Below are 24,680 nucleotides of genomic sequence, written 5' to 3'. Positions count from 1 at the left end.
CCTCTAAAGGGAAAGAATGGGATTTGGGAAGTTGGGAAGAGATGATAAAGATATCATGGGGCCACATAATGCCGTTGAAAAGTGGCTTTCTCTAGGTGCCTGGGTAGCTCAGTGGGTTAAGCATCCGACTCTTGATTTTGGCTCAGATCATGGTTTCAGGGTTGTGTGATTGAGCCCAACATTGGGCTCTGCTCTCCCTCTGTCCCTTCCCCACCCCTTCTCTCCCTCTCTGAAACAAACAAATGAACAAAAAACAGTAGAAAAGATAGATTTCTCAATGGGAGTACAACCTTTGAGTTCCTGAGTTGTGTTTAGAGACGAAAATTACCAGAAGGGAAAAATTCCTAGGAGAAAATCTGTCTTTAAGCTGAGCTGCTCAAGGCTAAGATATTTCTGCCTAAGATTCATGCCTGGATGCTGGCATATTATATCCCTGATGCCATTTTTCCCGTAAGTTCTGTGGGTTTTATTACCAGTTTGCATAAATAGTGTGATGGTTTTTTAAAATGCATGTGTTCTCTTATTGCAAATCTGACTACTCAGCATGATAGTTTCCCTAATATGCCCTAAAAAGATGGAGAGCTTGGAAAATAGGGAAAAGAAAGGAGACTAAATGCTATTATCATAAGAAATTATTAATTTGACCTTGATACAATACCAAGTAAATCTACCAAACTAAAGGCAATTATTTGGCTTGGAATTACACGATCCTCTGGAATTTCTCAGTCTCAGGGGGTTGAGAGAAGTAAAACTTGGTTTCATGACGGCTGGAGTCAAAAAGGAAATGTGGGTCCATAAATTAATGCTCAGGAAATTTTTACAAATATAGAAGTTAGATTCATGTCCCTCACTATGAATAATTTATTTTAATTTTATGAAAGGGGTACAATGTCCACTTGACTCAAACTTTTCATCACTAAAATAATTACTGTTTGATTTGAAACCAATCCTTGTCTTGTTTCTAAACTACCAACACTAAGGGTTCTGAAAGCAGGCTTGCAAAGAGGTGCTCGTGAGTGTGTGCTGTGAAAAAGGGGTGACTGGCCTTTATAACTTCTGCTTTGATCAAATTGTGCACCCCTTCCCCCCCCCCCCCACACATGGCCATCTTTAGCCCTACCAACTGGCTGGTTATTTAAAACAAAGCTGGCAATAGAAATTTCACTGAGCATGCCTGAAGGACGGTAGTGTTGTTTGCCAAATATTTCGAGGTCCTCACCTTATACGGACATGGTAGGATTATATTCCTGGGCCTCCTGTGTGTCTGGTCAATGGGTTGAGGCAAATTGATAAAAGGGTTGTACCCAAGAATGGTGTGGTACCAATGGGGCCACCCACCTTGAATGAACTCACACATGAGCAAGTTATGAAAATGTTCTTATTTTTATTTCTAAATTTTTTTATGTGTGGGGGTTTAAACACTCACACACACACATAATAATAATAATAATAATAATAATAATAATACCTACAGGAATATTTTTAAGTTTCACAAATGAAGAACCTAAAGTCTTAGGAGCTAAAGTATTTTACTCAAGGTCTAAATTAGACTAAAATCAGAAACACATTGAAAAGTCCTCTTATTTTTCTTCTGTTCCCTATTTTTAGGAAACCTACCATGACTTAACTGTCTCCAAAGTAGATTCAGTATTTCTGCTGCCACCCACCCTCCACCCCCATGCCCGCCCCTACCCCTGACCCCGGATCTAACTCCTGTCCCCCAGAGCAAGCAGGATCCATGCACAGTGACAACAGCTGGGCTGATGGAGCCACAGAGCCGGCCTTGGGCATGAAAGCAGACCTCGTCCAGTAGAGCCCCAACAGCTCCAGGCTTGTCTAGGAGCTCAGAAGATGGCTTGCTGTCTTGATCTTGCCAAGGCTGACCAAGAACCAGGCTCCTGCAAGTCATGGGTCAAAGAGTCAGTGGTTCTAGTTCCTTCAAGCGCAGTCACCAAACGTCATTCTCACTTTTCCCTCAGCAAGCGTTTTCACCCCGACAGCTTAGATGTCACTCCTGGCCAGAAGAGAAAGTCTTCCAAGGAAGCTCGGCTGTCCCTCATTCCAGCCTCCCTCTCCCAGGGCTTCACTCTCAGTCCAGGACACGGAACGTCCATGAGGAATGCAACAGCCTAGGCAAAATGGTTAGAACACACGTTAACAGGAAGAAGAGCTGGCATTTACTGGTAACTTAATTTGAACCAGGCGCTATTCTACGAGTTCCGAATATGTTAGCTCACTGAATCCTGAAACCGTCCTGGGAGGTATGTACTATTATTAGCCCCATTTCACAGATGAGGAAACAAAGGCACAGAGGCCTTGAACAATCTCCTCAAAGTCGCACAGTAGGAAGACTATTCTCCCAGCTTCTTTTTTCTGTGCCCTCTACCTTCTCCATGCTGCCTCCTCAGCCCTAAACCCGGTGCTCAGAGCCCTCTCTCCCTCTTCGGCTACCTAAGCTTGGTCTCTGGAATGACTCTGAACTTAGAACTTTACATAGAAAACTGTGTTGCTTCTCTCGGGGCATTTGCTCAGTCAGTCTCATGTCTCACTGGAATGAAGAGTTCTGCATCCTTTGAGGTGAATTCAGGCATAAACAAATATGTGGAAGGGATTTTACAGGAACTGAAGAGACTTCCCTGTCACGCTGGAATAACCCTGGGGAAAACAGGCTCTGTTTGCGTCAGAGGTAAGGCCCGCCCTTCATATGAACAGCAGAGGGCGCTGTGCAGCTGTGGCTTCATAACAAGCCTGTCCTCTCTCCCTCCCTCCTCTGCCTCCAGAATGGGATTCCCCCAATTAGAATCTATATCTGAAGCAAACCGCTGGGTTTTCACACCTCTGCAGTCCTTCCGTGATCTCAAGACCTCCTGACAAACGTTTCCTAACCGTGTTTCTAAGAGCAATCAAACCTGAGGTCACTGGGATATGAAGAGCTTTTCCACCCATGCTCAGGGTCTCAAGTCTCTGAACACAAAGCCAATTCTGAACTCCCACCCCCTGTCTCACCAATGGAATTCTGCCTATCTCCTCAGACCCCATCAGCCTTCAGTTTTGTACTCTGATTTCAGGTCTGAAATACTGCCTTTTCCTTATGGTTTTGCCCTGCCTCGGGCTGCACCTACCTTGCACTTACCAAACACCCGGTGTTGCTGAGCTGTAATTCTGACCTTGACCCATGGCTGGAGCTCCTCCCTTCCTCTGCTGAAGGACCTCCCAGGTGCTGGTAGGTCTCGATTCACTTAGAGTGAATTTCCTACGCCTGATGTCTAACTTGTTGCACCCCTAGCATGGTCCGCCCCTCTGTCAGCTGCTGTTCCTGATCCTTCTGGTTAAATGTGCGCCCAGATGTAAAAAGCACAGCTCCAATTACTGAGAAAATTCAATAGGCACAAGACCACCTATGAAGGATATGCTGAAAAAATGCAGTCCTCAGTGCGTGCCCCACGTCACAGGTTCAAAAATAGAGATTGAAGAATCACGTGGTGAGCATTTCTTTGGGGGGTTGTTAGTATACCCCCACCTCCCTCCCACACTTTCCCCAAGTACCCGTCGAAGCTTTGTGCACCTCCCCAATTCCAGGAAGGAGTGCAGTCCAGATTCTGGGTTCTACGGGTGTTCTCCAATTTTCACTACAGCCAACCAGGTATGCCCAAGAAGCTGGAGATTAGACTTTAACCGTGCCTCTCTTCTCTAGAATTGCTAGACTTAGTATCCCCAGGACGCAGAGTCTCCTCCACCTGAAACAGTCTAACGAACTTCCTAAACCAGGGCAAATTGCGACCTTATAATGGAAAGGTCAGCTTGCACAGGTCATCTGAATTACCTCTTGATGAGTGACTCCTGACGAAATAGTACAGTGATGTTCCACTATGGAGGAGCTCTATGGACCAGGAAATGGGCAGAGGTGGGAGAGGTAACCTTTTTAAAGGACTGCGATATACTTTCTCCCCCCTTTTAAAGTTCTAATATAAAAACGCAAATGTGAGGATGATTGATAAGGATACTATGCTGGTGTTTTCCCAGCACCCCACACATGCCAGGCAGCGGGTATGACAAAGCCCTCTTTCCTTCCCTCCCTCGCCCCGGGACCATGAACAAATGGCCCACAGCAGCACAACGTGCTGTAACACAGCAGGTCCCTTAAGAGTTCTACCAACTCCGAATGTCTTTGATTCCTTGAGATTCTTCCATTTCTGCTTGGCCCCATTGTTCACTCTTCGGCCCTGACTCAGAAAGAGAATGAATGTAAAAGACGGTATGTCTGCTGCCAGATGGTGTTTAAACAAATCTGAGACTCATCTATTTCCCTGTGCAAAGGCCATGAAAACTCTCCAAGACAAAACCACACCAAAATGGATCACCCCTGCCCACATCTCACTACTACCTCTCAGGCTCCTGGCTGCCACTTTGTTACTAACAATCTCCTCGTCACAGATGCCTAATATTTGTGTTCCCCTAATTTCATCTGTGCAGAAATATGTCTCAGAGGTTGGCTGTTAGGCAGCTAACTCGCTGCAATTCTACCCACACCCCCTTAGCGATGATTCTGGGCTCCAACTTCATGACAAGAGACAGGGTTGTTGCTTTGTGGTTTCAATCAATTAAGTCTTCCTTCTCAACAATGAGGCTATTGTAAGTGTCACCACTCACTGACAAGATGGAATTAGGGTGTGTAAGTGCAATAGACAGCAAGGGTGTATCCTCTATCAGTGCAGATGTGATGACATCATCCTCTCACTGAGGAAGGAGAAGGATGCTTGATTTGGGCATGTAAGAATACAAAAATACTAACTCGAAGGGATGTATACACCCCAATGTTGATAGCAGCATTATCTACGGTAGCCAAATTATAGAAACAGCTCAAGTGTCCACTGACTAATGAATGGCTAAAAAAGAAGTGAGATAGATACAGATATATAAATATAGATATGAATATATATATATGAATATATATGTATATATGAATATATGTACATATACTGTACATATATATATAAATATTACTCAGCCATAAAAAAGAATGAAATCTTGCCATTTGCCATTTGCAATGACATGGATGGAGCTAGAGAGTATTATGCGAAGTGAATAAGTCAGTCAAAGAAAGACAAATACCATATGATGTCACTCATATATGGACTTTAAGAAACAAAATAAATGAGCAAAGGGGGATAAAAGAGAGAGGGAGGCAGACCAAGGAACAGACCTTTAACTATAGAGAACAAACTGATGGTGACCAGAGGGAGGTGGGCAGGGAGATAGGTGAAATAGTTGATGGGGATGAAGGAGGGCACCTGTGATGAGCACCGGGTGTTGTATGGAAGTGCTGAATCACTATACTGTACATCTGAAACTAATACTACACTGTAGGTTAACTAACTGGAATTTAAATAAAAACTTTTTTAAAAGATTTGGACATATACACTGAGATGACATAGGTTTTAAAGATGTGCCTATTTTCATTTATGTGCTGGGCAATAAAGAAGTTTCTCATATCTGCACAATATATCCACCTGTTCCCTTCCCACCTCACTCCTCCATCACACCATAGGCAATAGTGTGCTCACAAGGGGCATTAAGGAGTTCATCACAACTTGAAAGCAAAGATTCTCCTTCAGTTTTTAATACTCACATCTCATCTTCAACGATTCATTAACTTAGATCCATTGGTTGGGCTTAAAGATGCATTCTAAATGGGAAAAATGAGTAACAGTAATGTCAGTAAGTAATGGCATTGACAAAAAATGTGTTTATATTTATGTGTACAGCCACCTAGAGATAAACACGTAAAAATGGAAACATAGAAAGAAGCACCTGAAATGACACAGGTGCACAGAATTATATTTCATTGACCCTAATGTTGTTAGCTGCATCATTATTTTTATGTTCCACTAAGAAAAAGAAAGAAAAAAACTGGCCAATTAAATCATGACATGGCACTGATTGTAAGATACATTCCAATTGCAGAAATGTTAAAAGGTAAAGAAAATGCCTATCTTAGAATTGATGAACCGGGGTACCAAAAGTCACACCCAATACTAGCTAACCGTAAATGCTGACTTTCAATGTGTTCAGAACATGTTTTGCTTGTTTATTTTTAAGAAAGTACAAACTGTTGGTTGAGTGAATGACTTCTTTCTAATTAATATGGCAATGATGGCAATTTCAGTTGGTACCTGAAAGACAGATAGCTTGGTCAAAGTCATCTTCAAGATCAATAAGTATACATATACTTCAATCCAAGAATAGGGTTTACTGAAAAGAGTCCCGAGCAAGGAGAATGCAAATTCTCATGATTATCTGGGTGGCTTCAGGCAAATCGTGTAAGTACTCTGGGCCTTGCTTTCCATACCTTTGAAATGACTAGGTTGGACTAGAATCTCATTTCTAACTCATCTCTCATTTCCCAGCTCTGGTGTTTTATGAATCTATGATCCTGGTTTCATGGTGTCCCATCTCAATGGTCCAGATGTCAAGTTGAAATGCATCCAAGGTGGAAAATTCTCTTGAGAGGTATATTCTACTGACCTTAAGCTTTAGTGGGATACTCCAAATTTGTCGAGTGAAGAAATGAACGAATGAATGCATGCCCTAATAGTTCTCTTTGCTAACAAACCCAGAATACTAAGCTATAATATTTGTCTCTGCATGACCCTGCTGAGAACAGAGACCCTTCAGTAAGGAGACTGAAAGGAGGGCTTACCTCTGCTGCCCTTGATCTCCCCTTCAGTGAAGACATCCTCAACCTCAAAGCATCTCTTATCTGAAGAAACAATGACAGTGAAGAAATGACAACATCCCCCAAACCCAGACCCGTGTCCTGAAACTTCGAGACCACTGACCCTGGCAGAAGCAGCATCAGATGGCCTAGCATAGTGCTTAGCCAATAATAAGACTTGGATAAAAGTTGAGGTGTACTTATGTTTACATTTAGGATTAAAATTAAAATTCTGGTTATTATAATTAGATTTAGGATTAAAATTAAAATTCTGATTATGGTTTTCATTCTTTTAGATACACTCACACACAGTCTTCTGTTGACTTAAGTGCACAAAATGAGGGAGTAGAGTTCTCTACTTTCCTCCTCTCAACTGATGCCTGAAACACCCCCATAAACTCACCCCCATGGACCAGGCTTTCTGATCAAAGCTGCTTCATCTCCCTGCTACCCTGAGTCACGTGAAAATTTTTGCAATGAGTGAAACAAATTCAAATTACCTTGTGGTCCATAATGGTTCCAAACAGCAAGATGAAAAACCCCTATGGCAAAAGTCAACAGAAGCATCAGGGATGGTTTGGCAGACCACATCCCAACTGGTACTGTAATACCACCAACTGATACTGTAATACCACTCTTCTAGATATCTCCAAGGACAGTTATTGGATATTAGAAACTTCAGCTTCTACTGATTCAGAGAAAACACAGTGGCGAGTATTTTCTGTGATCGTACCTCAAAGAAAGAGGGTCACCTTCATGTCTGTGCCTGACAGTTATTGCTATTAATTGAATGGCTGCAAATGTAGAATGGTGTTTGCCACCTTATTACATGTTTGCTTTCTTTCCAAATATTAAGTAGCTGTTCTTATTCATCGTAACAGTAACATGACATAACATGACATGGAATCCTGCAGGACAAAGTGACAATCATGGAAGATGTCTTGAGAAGTGAAACCTGGATGATAGTTTACTTTCAGTTGGGGTTAAAAGTCATGAAATAGCAGGGTCTCTGAGCTGGTGGAATAAGTTTATGCATAAAAGAGAGAAAACTGCAGAGATCTCAAAGACCAGGGTCTCTTCAAGTTTAAATTATTTGGTTACCTATAAAGTCACAATAATCGATAGCCAATCTTTTTAAATGGTTGGAAGTTGAAGTTTAAGAAAATTCTGAATCCTGCCATGGAGTGGAAGGAAGGCTGGGTTTCCAAGGATAGTTCCTTGGCAGAGAAACGCTAATCAGAAGATGAAAATTTTTAAATGTGAGTCACAGGGAAAGCTTGGTGAGAAAAGTGGGAGTGTATTTAACTGAAAGTGTTTCAATATTTTTCTGTCTATCAAGAAAAGAGAAAAAGAAGTGATTCGGAAAAGAAATAGAATAAAATTTTCTGGGGTTTAATTAAGTTGCAAAAAAAAAAAAGAAGAATGAGGTCATTAGTCACCAAAGTAACTTCAAGAGTTGGGGAGATTTATGCCAGTCCAGGAGCTTTTGAAAACAAAAAAACAAAAACAACAACAACCGTAAGTCAAATGTTTCCCTTTAAAGCCATGCCAGGCAAAGAGTGAAATAAATGTTCTCCATAGTTATTAAAGAAGTATGAGTAAGCTATATAATGGATCTGAGCTGGCATTTCTTAAACGTCGGCTTTATATTTTGTACCACGTTTTTAAACAGAGTAATAGTGACACGTTAATAGGAATACGTTGCTGCTTTACTAAGCAGTTATATTTATATGTTTAAAGCAGAGGTTGGAAAATTTTTTCTGTGAAGAACCAGATAATAAATAGTTTTAGCTTTGCGGGTTCTACAGTTTCTGTTACAACCACTCAACTTTGCCCTCGTAGCTCAAAAACAGCCATAGGCAAAATGCAAAACGAATGAGTATGGCTTTAATCCAGTAAAACTATTTACAAAAACAGGCAGCAGGCTGGAGTTCTCCAACCCCTGATTAAAAGCACAATTAAGGATATGAACTTGCCAAACTTGCTATTACTCATAGGTATGGAAAGCAGTCTGACAGCTTCCCAAAAGTACAAGCTCGGGAGCCAACATAGAGTAAAGCAACTAATAGAGGGATAATTTTGCCCAACCAAGTATGGTTGAGCAAGAAAAGAAAAGAAAAGAAAAGAAAAGAAAAGAAAAGAAAAGAAAAGAAAAGAAGAGATGATTTTAGATTCGTATCTTTAGCTTACTAAGGAGAAGGGTGAGGCCCAGAGAAAAGTGACACTTCTAGGGTCAGGCAACATGCAGCAAGATCCATTTCAACGAAGAACAGCCTACATTTATTTCACACGGAAGAGCCGTGAGAACTCCTAACTGGTTAACACTCAAAGAGATTGCCAAGTCCTGTTTCGTCATACTATGGAAAATGACTACTTCCCTGAGTTCCCAACTGCTAGAGAAAGGATAAAAACTGCTTTGTTTTGAGGCATACCATGTGAGCGTAGACTCACACATCTTTGACCAAAGACTGGTCCTCTATAAGTCACGGTCAACTTCTTCTGACACTGAAACTTTAGGAGGGATACAGGTGGGTCAGTTGAGGACAGAAGAAAGGAGATTCCCACCCAGTCAGCCTGATCAGCTAAATCCAACTTGACGATCAATAGGGTGAGAGATGCCACAGTTGACTGGCTCTAGGACATGGAAAGAAATGAAAGGAACATTTCGTATTCTGTATTTTTCGATCATAGCCATTTTTTGGTCGTATAGCCAGAATAACAAATTATAAAATAAAAATAATATCTCATAAATAAAATATTAATTAATAATAGTAGCTAAGAAAAGAAGTTTCTCTCTTGGTACTTACCTGGAAAGCATTGAGCAGGGCAAAGATTATATGGAATATCAAGGAAGTGCCTTCTACAAGTGTAGCTACTCCAAAACCCCAAGTCAATCCCAGCAATGGGGTCAGGATGGCAACGTTTTTGCTGATCCTCATAATTATGGCCAGATCCTGAGACTTGGAACTGCCAATAGAGGGCCTCTGAGTGTTGACAGCAACAACCAAAACCACCACAAGATTCACAGCCACGATGACTAAGGCTGGGATGGCAAATGCTAAAAGGGCTTTGGTATTGTCCCAGTTAAGCCAACAGGCATCAGGTCTCATGTAGCCTTTCTCTGGCACTGTGACAGCAACCGTGGTGCCAGCAATGACCAATGGGCACCCATAGCCAATGGCAAAGCCAATGGCCATCATGCGGGATTTCATCATCCTACGGAAAACCACCAATATTCCATAGATGATGAGCAGTGCTTTGAAGAACATCCAGAAAAACAGAGAGAGGTAGAAAAAGTGGCTGAAAAATGTCAGTGCAACACACCAGCTGGAGTCCTGGGCCTTTTTGTGGAAGTTAGAGTTTATGATGAACCACACGTTAGCCATCAGGAGCGACACGGCTATGTTCACGATACACACGTGACGCATGTATGATATCTCCGTCACGACCACCCGGGACCACACCGCGGCTTCAATGATCAGGCAAAGAATCAAGCTAAAGATGGAGATGCTGAGCCCAACGCAGGTGATGTAGTCCAGGACTTTGTTGTCTATAGATCTGGGGGACATTAGAATGGAAAAGGACATCACCATGTTGGTGTAGTTACACAAGCATTTCACTTTGTTCGTGATCTCCAGCGTGGTTTCACAGGCATTCTCATCCCACCTCCTCTTCCTGGAGTGCCAGCCAACACACTGGGCCCTGGCATTCCGGGATTTGTTGATCTTCTCAAAGGTGAATAAGACTTGCTTCAATCCTTCTGGTAAAATCACCGAAAGGACGAGACCATTTACAGGTCTAGGAAGACTCATATTTTGCAAGTGGACTTCCTTCAGTATGGCCCCCAAGGTGGGAAAAGCTATGCTGATGGCTTGGGATGCATTTGGTGGCAGCTCTTGCCTGGGAATTTCTATCATTCCTAAGAGACCCTCTGTCGTACCGTTGATGCTCGCGGAGAAACTGAACTTCTTCTCTGGGGTATTATGGCTGATGCGAAGCCCTTTTGCCTGAATGAAGAGTTCATCCACAAGGTTCTCAGAGTCATTGTGGACGTGGAGTTGCCTTGCGAACAGATTCACGGACTGCAACAAATCCGAGCTGGTATTTTTGTCTGGAATGAAAGCCCAATTTGAAATAGCTGCTGTGTCAAGGATGTGGTTGGCCACTTCACTATAACTCTGCAATGGAGAAAACATGGAAATTATGCTACGGATTTACACATTATTGTAGAAAGTCAATTTCTAAAACCTGAAATTTCTAAAGATCAAATGATCAGATCTTAGTTGACGTACTTCTCTTCAAATTCACTGTTTATTAGAATCTCATGCTAAGAGGTCTTCAGAGAGGGAAGTAAAGTAAAACAATCATTAAAATAATTTAAAAATCACAGGTAAAGTTTACCTGCTTTATTATGTGCCTGGGGCAGCATTTCCAAACTACAGCGTATATAACCCAAGATTCTCATGAGATATTAATGATTGTTTAATGGAGGGAATTGGGGGTGGATTCTATAAAAACCTAAATCTGAGAAATACTGCATACCATATTCTAATCCCCCCTTAGAAAGAGGGCCAAACTTCCTTAACGCATGAAAAGCTCTAAAAAGTCCTGCCATAGGAAACCTGCTTAACTTTGTTTCACCCAGAATTCCTACATCTGCTATGTACAGATCTCCCTTTTAGAAACGAAACCTCCATTAACGTTTCTCAAAGTAATTGTGTTCTACAGAATGAAATTTGGGCAACACTCGAGTAGACAGTCTTGCTCACAGCCATCCTTTTGGGATGTTTTCTTGAAAATAGTCAATCTGTACAAAACTATGTATTAAAAATGTGCTAACTTCTTGAAAACTTACATAAATTAGAGTGAATTGATATGCAAATTTGAAATAAAATTCCTATCATGGTTGTTATGGTTGCTGCGGCTGTCATACTTTGGACCTGAAAAGTACATTTGAAACTGTTTAAATGCAAGAATTGTTTAAAAAAGAAAGAAAGAAAGAAACCTGTCAGTTTTTTAAATGAAATTATCAAAGAATACCTTCATTTTCTCTTGGGTAACATTATCGGACAAATCTGTAGAAATATTTCGCAATAACTCCACTATGAATGCAATGTTTCCAGACGTGGCTTCTGATGATTTCACAACATCAAGTATGCAGGCATAATCAGTGGGACAGTTCCTGCGGATTCCTTGGGCTACACTCTCCACGGGCTCTGGAGCTCGAAAGTCAAGAATGTGCACGGGTATGGATGCTGCTGCAAGGGAAAGGCGTGCTGCAGTATTGAAGTCCTGTTTTAAAAAAAAATGTTGTTTTGTTCAAAATGATTAATTACTTAACATATGTCAGAATAAAGGAGCTAAGGTACAAATACACCACGTGAGGAAAACAGAGAAGCAAGTGGTCCTAAAAGGCGGTTTAAATGCCAAGAAAGATGGAGAGAGTAAGACGGAGTCACGCACAGACAAGAAAGTTCCACCCCAATTCCCACTGAGATCAGGATACTGACCTATTGCTTTCAGGACGGTGGTTTTAACTCAAGTGCGATAAGAGTTTTCTCCAGAGATGTGGAGAAATTCTGAACACAAAATCTGTCTACTTATTTTAATTTTTTGAAGGGGGAGTCTCATGGAATTTGCGTGCGTGGGGGATGGATTTGGAGATTGGCAGGTCAAACAAAGAATGATAAATTGTAATTTCAAGAAGTTTAGGGTTCACTAATTAGGCGAAGGTACACACAAATCCATCTTTAGAGCTCAAACTTTAACCTCTAAGCATTTACCATCATGTGAATGAGTTTCAGATCTATTTTTAAGAAAAGATACTGAGAGGGAGAAAGAGAGAGTGAGGAGGGGGGAGAGTATCCGAGAGTTTGGGTAAGGAAGGAAGGAGAAGAGACAAATTTCACCCCCTCCGCCTTTTTCCCAAGTCTAGATCTGAGATGTATTGTTGTGCCGAACAGAACACAGGAAAATGCCTCTACCATCTCCTGGGAAGTTAGCCCTGGAAGCCAATAGTAGCAAATGTGTCACCTTAAAGAGTGTTTCCACAGAAAGGCTTGTACATGTTTCAGTTGATTTTTGCCACTTGTTCTGATGACATGTGAATCCTATTTCTCCACGAAAGTGCTGAGCACAGGGCTGGCTGCAGTTGGAAGCAGAGATACAAGGTCCTTGGCATTTCGCTGAAAAGGGAAAGAGAGAGGAAGGGGCCTAATTAGCATTGCTGTGCTCTGATGGAGGCAGTTCACTCATTCTAGGGATTGGGGGATTGCTTGCTTCCCAGAGGAGGTGACATTGAGCAGTGTCCTCAGCCCCAAGTAAGGCGTGCCAGGCAGACTGCGGAGCTGCAGTCGAGGCAGAGTGAAGAGCACATGGAGAGGAGGGCTCGCAGGTCAGACAGAAAGGCGAGTTTAGAGCATCTGTGGGGAGCGGGGCAACAGATGAGGATGGGAGAAAAGCAGGAGTCAAGACACGAAGGACTTCAAATTCTGTGCAAATATGGGGGTTCCAGAAAACACGATTGGATTGGTTTTTGAAAGATAATTAGCAATAGCATAGAGCAGAAGGCAGTAAGATTTTCTATAAAGGCCCAGCTAGAGCTGCCAGATAAACTACAGAAAGCCCAGTTAAATATTAATTTTGTTTTCAGACACAGTTCAGTCTCACCATTTGCAGTAGTTATGGTCTATGGAGTTGCTTCCACAAACACTGAATGAGGGGAAATCAAGGCAGGTTCTTACCAGCTTCATTTTTATCAGCTGATTAATACATGAGCTTGTTTTATTTGTGTTTCTATTTAAAGACACTTTATTTATGTTGTTGATCCATTAACATTGAACTCATGGCCAACAGCACCATAACTCATAACAGCACCTGAGCAAAGCTTATCGAACATGTGAATTTTCTCCTTAAGGCCCATCATAGCCCCCTTAGGAACGCCAGACAGCACCTTAGAACTACACTCAGGGCCATCTTAAGCAGCAAAATCACAAACAAAAAGCCCATATGCAAAAAATATGGCATTAGTAATGCCACACAAAGAATGCCACACAAAGCATTACTTATTTATAGCAGGACAGCTAGAACAAGAAGGCTGACAGCCACCTTGCTTGGCTGGGAACTTGCACCTTAGCTAACTCGATTTTTTTTTTTTCTGTGAATGATCCAGAAAGCACTGTGACCAGTGATTTGGGGGTTACAAATAAGTTTCAAAGAACAAATACAGAATCCATGAATACCAGGGATCAACTGAAAATTAACAATTAAACAATGAATAAGTTTCTGGTGTTCGTATGATCTGTGCGTTATCATTTATTGTTTATCTGTTATTTAGGTTTAATGAGGCATTCCATATTTTTATTTGCTAAATAGAACAACTCAAGCCAGAGTATAAATATTTTCAGCGTTGGAGGTCAAGTGGTCTTTGTCAAAACTACTTAACTCTGCCTTTGTGGTATGAAGGCAATCAAAGACAATACGTAAATAAATGGGCACAGCTATGTTTCAATAAAACTTTATTTCTAAAACCTGGTGGCAGGCCTAATTTGATCCACAAATTGGGTAGATTGACTCGAGGCAGAGAGCCCAAGAAGCTGCTAAAGTATTCCCAGGAAGAATTGCCTTAAGATAGCGGTAATGGAATGAAAAGACGTAGATCCCAATGGGAGCTAGTAAGGTATTGAAATCAATACGACGTGGTGACTAATTGTGAGTCAAGGGAGGCATCTGTAGTTATGGTTTGGACAGCTCTGCGGATGACCCCATTCATGGAGAAAAGAAACGAGTAAGTCTGCATTTTTCTTTACCACCTACCCACGGTCCCTGGTTTTGCAAGTTATTTAAGCTTACTGATTCTCAATTTCTTCATCTATCCAGTTTGGAGGTGATGCCATCATCTTTTTACAAACACTGAATGAAGGAGCATCCAGCACTTCGATCAGTGTTGCCATAAACGCTCAATGAAGGCTAGCCTTCTCTCTCCCTCTTTTCTCAATTCCACATCTACGTAGCCATGTATTTTTTGCTAAAAATATATTTGGCCATGTCTGTGCAGAATCCAGTGATCTCTACTCTTTGGGTAAGAACCACGTGATTTCACTATCTTACTAGTAATGATTACCTCCATAGTTTATCTCCGAGTTTTTGAGTAACCCATCTCACCAACACAATACGTATCTTACATCACTTCCGTAGACTTCCCAGCACCAGAGTGTTACGTACATTTAAGCATTCTGAAAATCTCTTCACATGAAGGAATGAATTCTGCCCTGTTCCCTCTTCTGCTCTTGTTGGCTCATTAGTTCAAACAGATTTCCTTTTGGGGTTTTAAAGTGAACACCTGTCTTCTACTCTAAAACGCATGTGAATAATTTGCCAATGTGGGTCATTGACTCTGCCATGGATAATGGTAAAATTGTAAGAAAGTCTATCAATACTGGTAAACATTGAGAACTTGTTAGAGACTGTTATTCCATTTGAGAGCTTGTGGACTGGGGACGTGCTCGGCAATATCCATGCCCTTCGTTTCCTCTACTCAGTCTCCATATGGAAGAAGACTGCTCTGTAGACACATACCTTGTATCCTTCCAGTCTTGAGCCTCCCTTCAAGGTGTTGAAGTTTATCTCCATCCTGTAAAACATAAATTCCCAAAGGTCCTCTTTACTGTGGGACTCTCCTCTCTTATCTCAATGTAGAGGCTCCATGTGGAGGTGAAGAGAAAATGTGTTCAGGACTCAGAAGAAAACTGTACCAGGTCCACGTGTGGTATCGCGGGAATTTACAGACAGAAGCATAGAGGTGAGCACAGAGGGAGAACAAACTCTCCTCTGAGGAGGGCTAGAACCTTGCCAGGGGTCACTTGGGCCCTGAGGGTCCGGTTAGTGAATAGGGTACATATTTTGGAAAGTTTAAGTACCCAGGGAGAAAAGAGATGTAGTAATTATAATGCTAAGCTGGTCTCCATCTGTATTAACTGTAGCTATGAAATGGAGCTAATATGATCTACCAGGTATCATGATCCCCAGAGAGGAAGAAATAAGCAGGTACTAGGAATAATCATTAGGTGACAATAATAGGATCACAAACTCTTTTATAGCTATAAAGGGCTGTAAAAAATTATCTAAAAGAAAAGAAACACTTTATTTTATAGATAAGGAAATTAAGACTCAAAGAAGCAAAATGACTTGTACAACTAATGAGAAATAAAAGTAAGGTCTCGAGCCGAAGTGCTATCTGCCAGGCTAGTACTGCCCCCTCACAGCAGCTGCCTGTCTACATTCTCTGCGGCTTGCAACGTGATTTTTCTACTATACTGTTGCACTCTGTTGCACCCTGCAAATATACTGTTGCAGGGCCCAGCCTCCTCTCAACTTTTCTTGTTCCCTTTAAAAAAAAAAACAAAACAAAACTATCAGCCGGAGCAAAACTGTAGTCATTTGAAAATGTATTTAAGACTATGTTATTTATCATAAATTTAGCCATCTAGGAGGACTGACAAATTTCTCATGGGACCACCTAAGAATGGATCAAACTTACTTTTATGTGGACCTTGGATCTATAGTGAGAACATTCTATGGCCAGAAATAACATTAAACAGCAAATCGTGGTTGCCTGGGACTTCATTTTCACACATTAGGATCTTCACCTGCAATACAGAATGAAAGTGGATCCAGCTGGAGGTGATGAGGCCAGACAACACAAGCCTCAGCCAACTAACCAACCACTTGGTGACCCTGCTGGGTACTCTGAGATGTCCACACCAAAACATCCTGCTCCAAGAAAGGACACCAACGTCTACTTTCGGGCCAGCTAACGTGTAAAAAAAAGGGAAAGATTTTCTCTCAACTGTTAACGTGTCTACGAACAATAGACAGGAAGTGACGGAAGCACCAAGAAAGATCTATGTTCACCAAGGAATCATTTCTGATTATTTAATCCACTATTTTCTTTAACAGTCACATGTATCAAGAACGTGTATTTGCCAATCACAGTTCTGAGCACTTTCTTCGCATTACCTCATTTAATCAGATGATATAAGACAGTATTACCATCTTCATTTTATCAGTGGAGAAGACAAGGAACAAAGTGTGGAGAAACTATGAGTCAAGGGCACTCATAAAAAGTGGTGGAGCCAAGAGTTCGACCCAGATGGTGCAGCTGGAAAGCCAAGCTCTAGAGTGAGATCTCTCAGCACTGGTACTATTGACTTTTGGGGCTGGATGGCTCTTTGTTGTTGAGGGCTGTCCTGGGAATTGTAGGGTGTGCAGTCGCACCTCTAGCCTCAATGCACTAGATGCCAGGAACAGCCTCCTCCCCAGCGGTGACAGCCAAAAACGTCACCAGACATTGCCACATGTGCCCTGGGAGAGAAAATTGCTCCCAGTTGAGAACTGCTGTTCTACAGCGTACTGTCTCTCTGGGCAAATGGAGTCAATAACTTAAAATGAAACGAATATACTCTGTCGTCTGTTGCTGGAGCAAGCACTGAGACTCTCTCTCATAGATGGATTAACTATTGTACAGAGAACTAGAAGCGTGAGAAGATAACTCTCTGTTCTTTGGCCATATCTCTGTTTCTTGCCTTTTTCTTTTTTAAATATATAATTGACATGCAACATTTTATTAGTTGCAAGTGTACGACATAATGATTCGATATTTGTATTTTTATGAAACGATCAGTAAGTCTAGTTAACATCTGTCACCACACATGGTTACAATTTTTCTTTTGATAAAGGCTTTTTCTTGATAGTTCCTCCTTTCAAAGACCAATCTCCAAGAAAGCATCTTTGCAACAGTGGAAATTCATCAACATCGTCATGATGAGCACACCATCCTTTTCTGATAGGATAGTGGAAACTAAGACCAATTATCTCAAACAAAGTTCCTTAGAATGATTTTCCTGGTACAGATGCATCCACGGACTTCAGAGTCAGCGTGTACTAGGTTGTTAATCATATTTATGCTATGGATGAAGTACTTGACCTTGCTGAGCCTATTTTCTTTCTCATCCATTTCATAAAATGTGGGATGATTATTCATACTACGAACCACCCTTTATCAAGTGCCTCCTATTTGCCAGGAACTGTGCCAGATGCTGGGGGTAGGGAAATAAAGGGTGCTGTCATTTCCATAAAGGATGTCCAGTGGGGAATGCAGACAAGCCAAACCAACAGAAGAGAGATCATCTACGTACTGTAGCTAGTGAATAAGGTTGAGCAGAAACTGAGCCTCAGCAAACAAATTCCTTTATGCTGTCATGGAGATGAGCTAAGTCTGATCCGTCTAGGATCACCAGACAATCTGTGGCCAGGAAGCAAAGAAAACCCACTGATCAAGGATCAGACCCTCCCTGGGTGGAGTCAAGACTAAGATGGACTGTCATGACTCCGGTGAGCCTTCACGTGAAAGGATGAGCCACAGGCACTTACAGGAAGGCTTCCAAATTGTCTTTGAGCTTCAAATTCTTTGCATTCCTAACCAATGAACAGGGGGGAAGTATTTTGGCTTATACTATCATCTTGTAGAGCAAGTCTGAGCAAGGGAAAGGAAACATGGCAGCATGACAAGCAAAGTGTGGTAATGGATTTGCACAGTTGCTGGGATATGTGTGTGGGATTCAAGAGCTTACATGAGTGGATGGAAAGAAGTTCTCGTGTACGTGGCAAATTGGTGGACACTAAGCAATTTGCAATATTAATATTATTTAGGATAGATTTTTAACTGTCTTCACAAAAGAAAATACTAGAAGACCCAGTGTAAGTTGTCTCAGATGTAACTGTGCGTTTCACATATACACCTGTGGCTTTCAAAATTTTTTTATCCTGACACAATAATAAAACAGATCTTACATCATGACTCATTGGGTACAGACATATATATGTATGTGTATAGGTATCCATACATAAAAGTGGAAAAATACATAATTTTTATATTTCAAAAACTTTTACGTATTGCTTATCTTTCCCGCCTATGAGCAAGACACTCTGCTCTGTCTATGATTTTTATCCTGCATTTCACTCTGACATTCTTTCAGAAATTGGTTGCCACCCATTAAATTGAATCCACAACCCTTTAATGGATTGTAACCTACAATTTGAGAAGTAGAAATATCGACTGGAAGATTCATTTTCATCATCAAGTCGTAAATCATTCACTTCTCCCACTGAAGTGGTCCCTTTGGTCCTTCTCTTTACTATTTTTCACAGTTCTATCCAAATCTTCTTCCCAAGGTACGTGCATCAGGGAAAAAAGATACCTACATCCAGAGCCAAATAATAGGACTGATGCTGAGGGTAAATGCGATTCTCTTCCACCTAGAGAGCAATGGTTTGAAATGCACAGTGAAATGGGTGAAGACGAGCCAACAGGAGGCCACTTGTAAGTAATAATGCCTGCTATCTAAGGCTTCAGAAGGAAGACTTTTACCGTCCACGGTTTTCAATATAAGAACTTTACTTAAAGTTAATCTTGCTGGAAGAAAGTCAGGCATTTGGCACAATGATGTGATGTGATTTAGGAAGTCCAAAACCATTTTCCTGAGCAGTGCCAGGGCCCCTATAAGCCCACAGCTCCTGAAAGTGTTCAGGGACTAAAGGATCCAATAGTCATGGCATTTTCTGTAGATCATTACGCTCTTTGTGGAACATTATGAAATAATGACACATTCATTTTTTTCTAAGAAAAAATGTACTAACAGATCATTTATGTGTCATATGAAATCATAAGCATGACCACAAGAAACAGAAACTTTGAACTGAGCACAGTTAGCCGTTTGGAGAGTTTTGGTTAATTAATTTGCTATTTCATCATTCATGTTTTTATAGTCTGGTGTATGTAACCCATCTACCATTTTGTATGATAATTATATGGTAAGTGTCCTTCAATAATTACAAGTGGGAAGGAGGGGTTGTTTAATAATGTTACCCAAGAGGAGGCACGGCATTCTAATTGTTGCCTAGTCTGATTGGTAGGGATGGGTCAGATGGAGACATGTGTGCTCAAGGTAGCCCCACATGGTTGTTTCTCTTCTCACCAGAAAGAGTAGAATGGAAACTGTCCTATCGCGATAGAGACAGCTGAAGCCAAAAGCCAGAGCGTTCTGCAGAGCACACAATAAGCCAGTGCTTAGGAGCTCTGAAATGGGGAATTAAAAAATAAAAAGAAGCATATACAGCATAATTCACAATCAGAGGCTGATATTTTATGGAACAGAATGGAAGAAACATACTTAAATTCACCATTGATAAAGACTTAGTAATTAAAGCGAACTTTGAGTTTTGCATAACGTTGAACTGAAAATTTTCTGCAGATATAAAGTACTTCTGGGCACCTGGGTGGCTCAGTCGGTTAAACGTCCGACTCTTGATTTCAGCTCAGGTCATGATCTCAGGGTTGTGAGATCGAGCCCCGCTTTGGGCTCTGCACTGGGCGTGGAGCCTGCTTAAGATTTTCTCTCTCCCTCTCCCTTTGCACCCCCTCTCTTCCTCTCTAAAAAAAATTACTGTATATATAAATAGAAATATTATTTATATAGATGTGTGTGTGTATATATATATGTGAATATATAATATTTCTCCAATACCCAGCATAGTGTCTGCATATAGTAAGTGACCTCTTGAAAGAATGAAGAAAAGAACAAGGACACAGAATTTAAATAAATGTTACAAGAGTGGATTGTCCAAAAGAACATTGGCAAAAACACTGACAGTACTGAAAGAGGCAGCTTTCAGATGTGAACGTAATCAAGGACAACCTGCCTGGCCCGGGGTCTACTAGTGCTGAGAGAAGAGTGCTGGAGTCAAGAGGTCCTTCCCCCATGGAGAATCCAGAGTTATTCTATGTCCAGTATGCTTAGATTGCCTTCATACCTTTCACTGACTTCTGTCTTTGCAGTGTGGTCAGTTTAACAGCAAAATTGCATGTTTTCATAAAATTGCTCCTTCTCTAAACCCCTTGGGTATGGTGGCAGAAAAACGCTTTGTTGGAAAGAACTGTCCCTGGCCATTTAAATCAAGATCCTAGTACCTGGTGGGGGAACATAAAAACAGTACGCGGTAATCCTGACCAAATTGTGGTGCAACAATGTGTATTTATGCCTGGGGTTGACACATATTACACGCCACTTGTTTGCCAAGTTTGTAGCAGGCACCAAAGTTGAATTTTAAAAGAATGGAAGGAAAACTTGACCCTGAGCACATTTGTATACAATGACTTAAATGTTTTTTGATTGCAGGAAATCTGCCTGTTTTATTTAGTACGGCAAACAATACAGTTTGGCGACGATTGCAGTTGGCCAAGATATTGTGTCCTGAAGTGGGTTTCTGTGAAACTCTGGTCTCATAAAAGACCCAGGGGTTCCGTGGTCAGATCAGTCGGAGAAACCGTGTGTCCCAGCATCACCACCCCCAGCTCCTCACATATATATGGACGCAGAGCAGAGTTTCTGGGAATCCTTGTGGTAAAAAGACTGCTTCACTCTGGTCATACCAAATTTACCTTATCATCCAAAGTGCCTGGGGGAATTCAAGGCTACTGTTCAAGGACCACACGCCATCTTGGAACACATTAATGTATCCAGACTCAGACTACACGTGCATTTGTTGGGCACCTACCACGTCCCAGCACCCATGCTAATACCCTCACAGGAGGTCACTCACAGGGACCCAAAGGAGGGCCTCGGAGAGTAGCAGACCTGGCTTAGTGAATCCTGAAAGAAGGAGGCAATGGATAGGCCCACTTTAACACTGAGAAGAGTCAGAATTATCCTGACACGTGATCTCTGGGTGGAGAGGTGAGGAAAGGCAGGCAGAGATGGGATGACACTCAGATGTCTGGGATGATCCCAGGAAGGGGAAAGCAGATTCAGAAATGGATAATTAAAAACAGAAAGAGAAAACAAGACGCAGAAGACTTATGCCTGAGGCTTCTGTGGTGATGAGGTAAACAGTTACCTGACATTTACAAAGAAACGCGCCCTGCCTCTTGTTTTTCTGCCACCATACCCAAGGGGTTGTCATTAGGAGGTGAACAGGAAGGGATATTTCTCAGTCCCCAGCAGAGTGTAACAGGCATAATAGTTACCCGGTCAGCATGTGCTGAATAAGCGAATGGCCCCACAGAGAATGATACCAACTTCTGAAGTTTCTGTTTTAAAATCACAAGGCAACTTCTCTATCTTAGAGGGGAAGGTGAGCGTATGTGCTACTCTAGATCCTTTTGGAACCGGGTGATTTAAGTAGACATGCTACCAGCCTACCCCTTTGATATACTACTTGGAGCCTCTGTGCAAAAGGATTGTGAGGTCCTATCTAGGTTCGGCAAGAGACAACGCCACGCCAGATGAGTGATGTCTGCCCCAGGCATGGCAGCGTAAGCATCCTTTTTGCCCTGTCTCCAAGGTCAGAGCTCACAAGACACTTTCTTGGACAGACCTAGAAGACCCCAGCTGTTCTGAAACACCATCTCCTATTTGTCCCACCTCCCTTGAACTAAGAGCTGGGTTTCTGAATGAGTTGGAATTAAGAAATACGGGGCGCCTGGGTGGCACAGCGGTTGGGCGTCTGCCTTCGGCTCAGGGCGTGATCCCGGCGTTATGGGTTCGAGCCCCACATCGGGCTCCTCTGCTATGAGCCTGCTTCTTCCTCTCCCACTCCCTCTGCTTGTGTTCCCTCTCTCGCTGGCTGTCTCTATCTCTGTCGAATAAATAAATAAAATCTTTAAAAAAAAAAAAAAAAGAAATACAATTAGTCTGCCTGGGTCCTGGAGCTTGTTTCTGATCTGCGCTAGAATGGAGTTGTAGGGTATGAGTCATGGAACCGAGGCACTCCCCGCCTGCCCAGACATGCTGTGCGAGTGCTAGCATCAGGACTCTCAAAGCAAATTTAAAAAGGTACAGCCTAGGAACGATAACCACAATCAGTCAGGAAGGAATGCATTGGAAGCCGTGATCTCTCAAACCCCTCTACACAGAACAACCAAGGAGAGCCGGTTAGGGATGTGTGCAGACAAAGTGGACACTTCCCCAAAGTGTTCCCCTCCATGAACTTCACCCCAACGGGAGAGGGAGGTCCCATTCCACTTGTTGGCTCACCTTCTAGGCAGCAACTCACCTCACACTCATTGGCCAATCCCTTTGATGGGAAGGACCAGTTCAGAAAGGTTAACTGAGGGTGAGGAACTTAGAGTCTGCTGCCCCACATGTTAGGGTGTGTGTGTTTTGTTCCCCTCTGCTGAATTTCATAACCGTACATTCCGTCTACTCCGCTGGTGTAATTAGGGCTCTGATTATAGAGTCAGACAGCTAAACAAGTTGTTTGCGTGTTTCTTGGCCTCAGTAGCAGAATGGATTCAGTCACTCTTACCAGTTGTCCCTTGCCATGGAGAAGCTGTTTCATAAAGAGCCTTGGGGGAAAGAAAGATAGAAAAGATCTATTAGAATCAGAAGCATCTTATCCTGGGCTATTTTAGATGGCTTCCAGCCAATCTCTCTGTTGCTCAGTTTCTTTGCTGAGAATGGCAGTCTGGTTCAAATACTGTTGTGTTTGAAGAATCGCATGATGTCAGAGCTGGAAGGTATCTAGCCTCTCAACAACTCTCTTGAGACTTACAGGATCTTAAAGTAATGGAGAAACTGGGCAATTGTTCAGCTCCAGGAAGAAAGCTCACAGAGTACTGACACACACACAAAATAGCACCTTACGACACACATTTGAAAGGCTACAATTGTCCTCAGAGGACGAGGAATATAGGTGATTAAATGGTGTTCAGTAGACCACTCAAAACAAGGGTAGATGACTTTGCAAAAAGATTTTAGCAGTCAGGGAGGAAATGTTTCTTTTTTTTTTTTTTAAAGATTTTATTTATTTATTCGACAGAGAGAGAGACACAGCCAGCGAGAGAGGGAACACAAGCAGGGGGAGTGGGAGAGGAAGAAGCAGGCTCCCAGCGGAGGAGCCTGATGTGGGGCTCGATCCCATAACGCCGGGATCACGCCCTGAGCCGAAGGCAGACGCTTAATCGCTGTGCCACCCAGGCGCCCCGGAAATATTTCTTTTTAAGTTGATATAAAAAACAGCTCTGTCAGCCCCACTATAAGAAGAAACTACTCACGAATGCTTTATGATAATATATATACAACTTTACATTCAGCCTAAAGGAAGGGAATTGAAAGCTGGTTTGCTTATTCCCTTTATCAAGCAAAGGGACAATCAGAAAACGGAGTCTAATTCCCTGACAAAGTGCTTTGTATTTTCACTCCAAGAGTGAGCAATTAGATCCTGACAAATGACTTTTTAAAGAAAAACAAATGTAAAAGAGATCTAGGAAATACTTTAACCTTGAGCTAGCCAATTTCTAAATAATGTCAGGAAAGCTTCCTGCAGAATCAAGCATTCCAGAAAATACCACCATAAATCACACATTTTCCCCATTCCGGAATACACGCAAAACCAACCCGGTCTTCAGTCAGAGGACGGTTTGGTCCTGGCACGTGTACTCACCGCATCCAGGAAAGCTAGCAGCCGGGCGGGAGGGTTGGCACCGAGTTTCCGGCCGCTGTGCCCCACCATCACGGGTGCCTGCCCTTGCGCCTCCCATGGTCCCCTTCAGTGCCTGTGATCCCTCCTCTCCATTTTTGAAAGGGAAATCCAAGAGGCCCCAGTGCAAACCAGCCACCTGTTGTGAGAAGTCTGAGAACTGTAAAACCGCCCTGGGTTTCGAGGCTTGTGTAAGTCTGTGATTCACTCCGCGATGGGTCCATCAAGCACGCCTAAGAGAAATTACAGGTTTCTCCTGTCTGGAGTAAATCCATTAAAATGAGTCACTTGTTTGTGCTTTAATTCCTCGTCTGTATCTCAGACGATCACATGAGACCGGGCCGCATCTCCTGCACTGGTGTAATTAGAACACGGGGGAAAATGCAGAGTTGGGCCACTGTGGATGATGAGTTTTAAGGGCTATCACAGT

General features: G+C 42.2%; 1 protein-coding gene across 3 annotated transcripts; it reads right to left on the bottom strand.

Annotated features, from left to right (window-relative positions):
• Nucleotides 1-1,364: 1,364 nt before the first annotated feature.
• Nucleotides 1,365-24,420, bottom strand: LOC113261222 (adhesion G protein-coupled receptor F4). Of its 3 annotated transcripts, XM_057303931.1 has the most exons (11): nucleotides 24,215-24,420; nucleotides 23,078-23,117; nucleotides 16,254-16,362; nucleotides 15,293-15,347; nucleotides 12,749-12,900; nucleotides 11,756-12,007; nucleotides 9,523-10,893; nucleotides 7,216-7,257; nucleotides 6,701-6,760; nucleotides 5,630-5,686; nucleotides 1,365-2,129 (listed from the first exon to the last, which is right to left on the bottom strand). In XM_057303931.1, exons 3-10 carry the CDS (start codon nucleotides 16,338-16,340, stop codon nucleotides 5,639-5,641), a joined length of 2,067 nt encoding a protein of 688 aa, XP_057159914.1. In that variant the 5' UTR covers nucleotides 16,341-16,362; nucleotides 23,078-23,117; nucleotides 24,215-24,420; the 3' UTR covers nucleotides 1,365-2,129; nucleotides 5,630-5,638. The 3 variants fall into 3 exon arrangements, with proteins under 3 accessions (XP_057159914.1, XP_044243004.2, XP_057159915.1); XM_044387069.3 differs by lacking the exon at nucleotides 23,078-23,117 and having other exon boundaries at nucleotides 24,215-24,414; XM_057303932.1 differs by lacking the exons at nucleotides 7,216-7,257; nucleotides 23,078-23,117 and having other exon boundaries at nucleotides 1,706-2,129; nucleotides 24,215-24,402.
• Between the last annotated feature and the right edge of the window lie 260 nt (nucleotides 24,421-24,680).

Source organism: Ursus arctos, unplaced genomic scaffold, assembly GCF_023065955.2.
Source record: "Ursus arctos isolate Adak ecotype North America unplaced genomic scaffold, UrsArc2.0 scaffold_29, whole genome shotgun sequence".
Classification (NCBI taxonomy): Eukaryota; Metazoa; Chordata; class Mammalia; order Carnivora; family Ursidae; genus Ursus; species Ursus arctos.
The sequence above is the reverse complement of the archived record's forward strand: the minus strand, read 5'-3'. Positions and strand labels throughout refer to the sequence as shown.

Excerpts from the sequence above, each read along its gene's own strand:
- LOC113261222 (XM_057303931.1), bottom strand. The coding sequence starts at position 16,340 with ATGAAGTCCCAGGCAACCACGATTTGCTGTTTAATGTTATTTCTGGCC. Across the intron at positions 12,901-15,292 it reads CAAGACTGGAAGGATACAAG|CGAAATGCCAAGGACCTTGT; the intron begins GTATGTGTCTAC and ends TTCCCTTTTCAG. Across the intron at positions 6,761-7,215 it reads GAACCATTATGGACCACAAG|ATAAGAGATGCTTTGAGGTT; the intron begins GTAATTTGAATT and ends TTGTTTCTTCAG.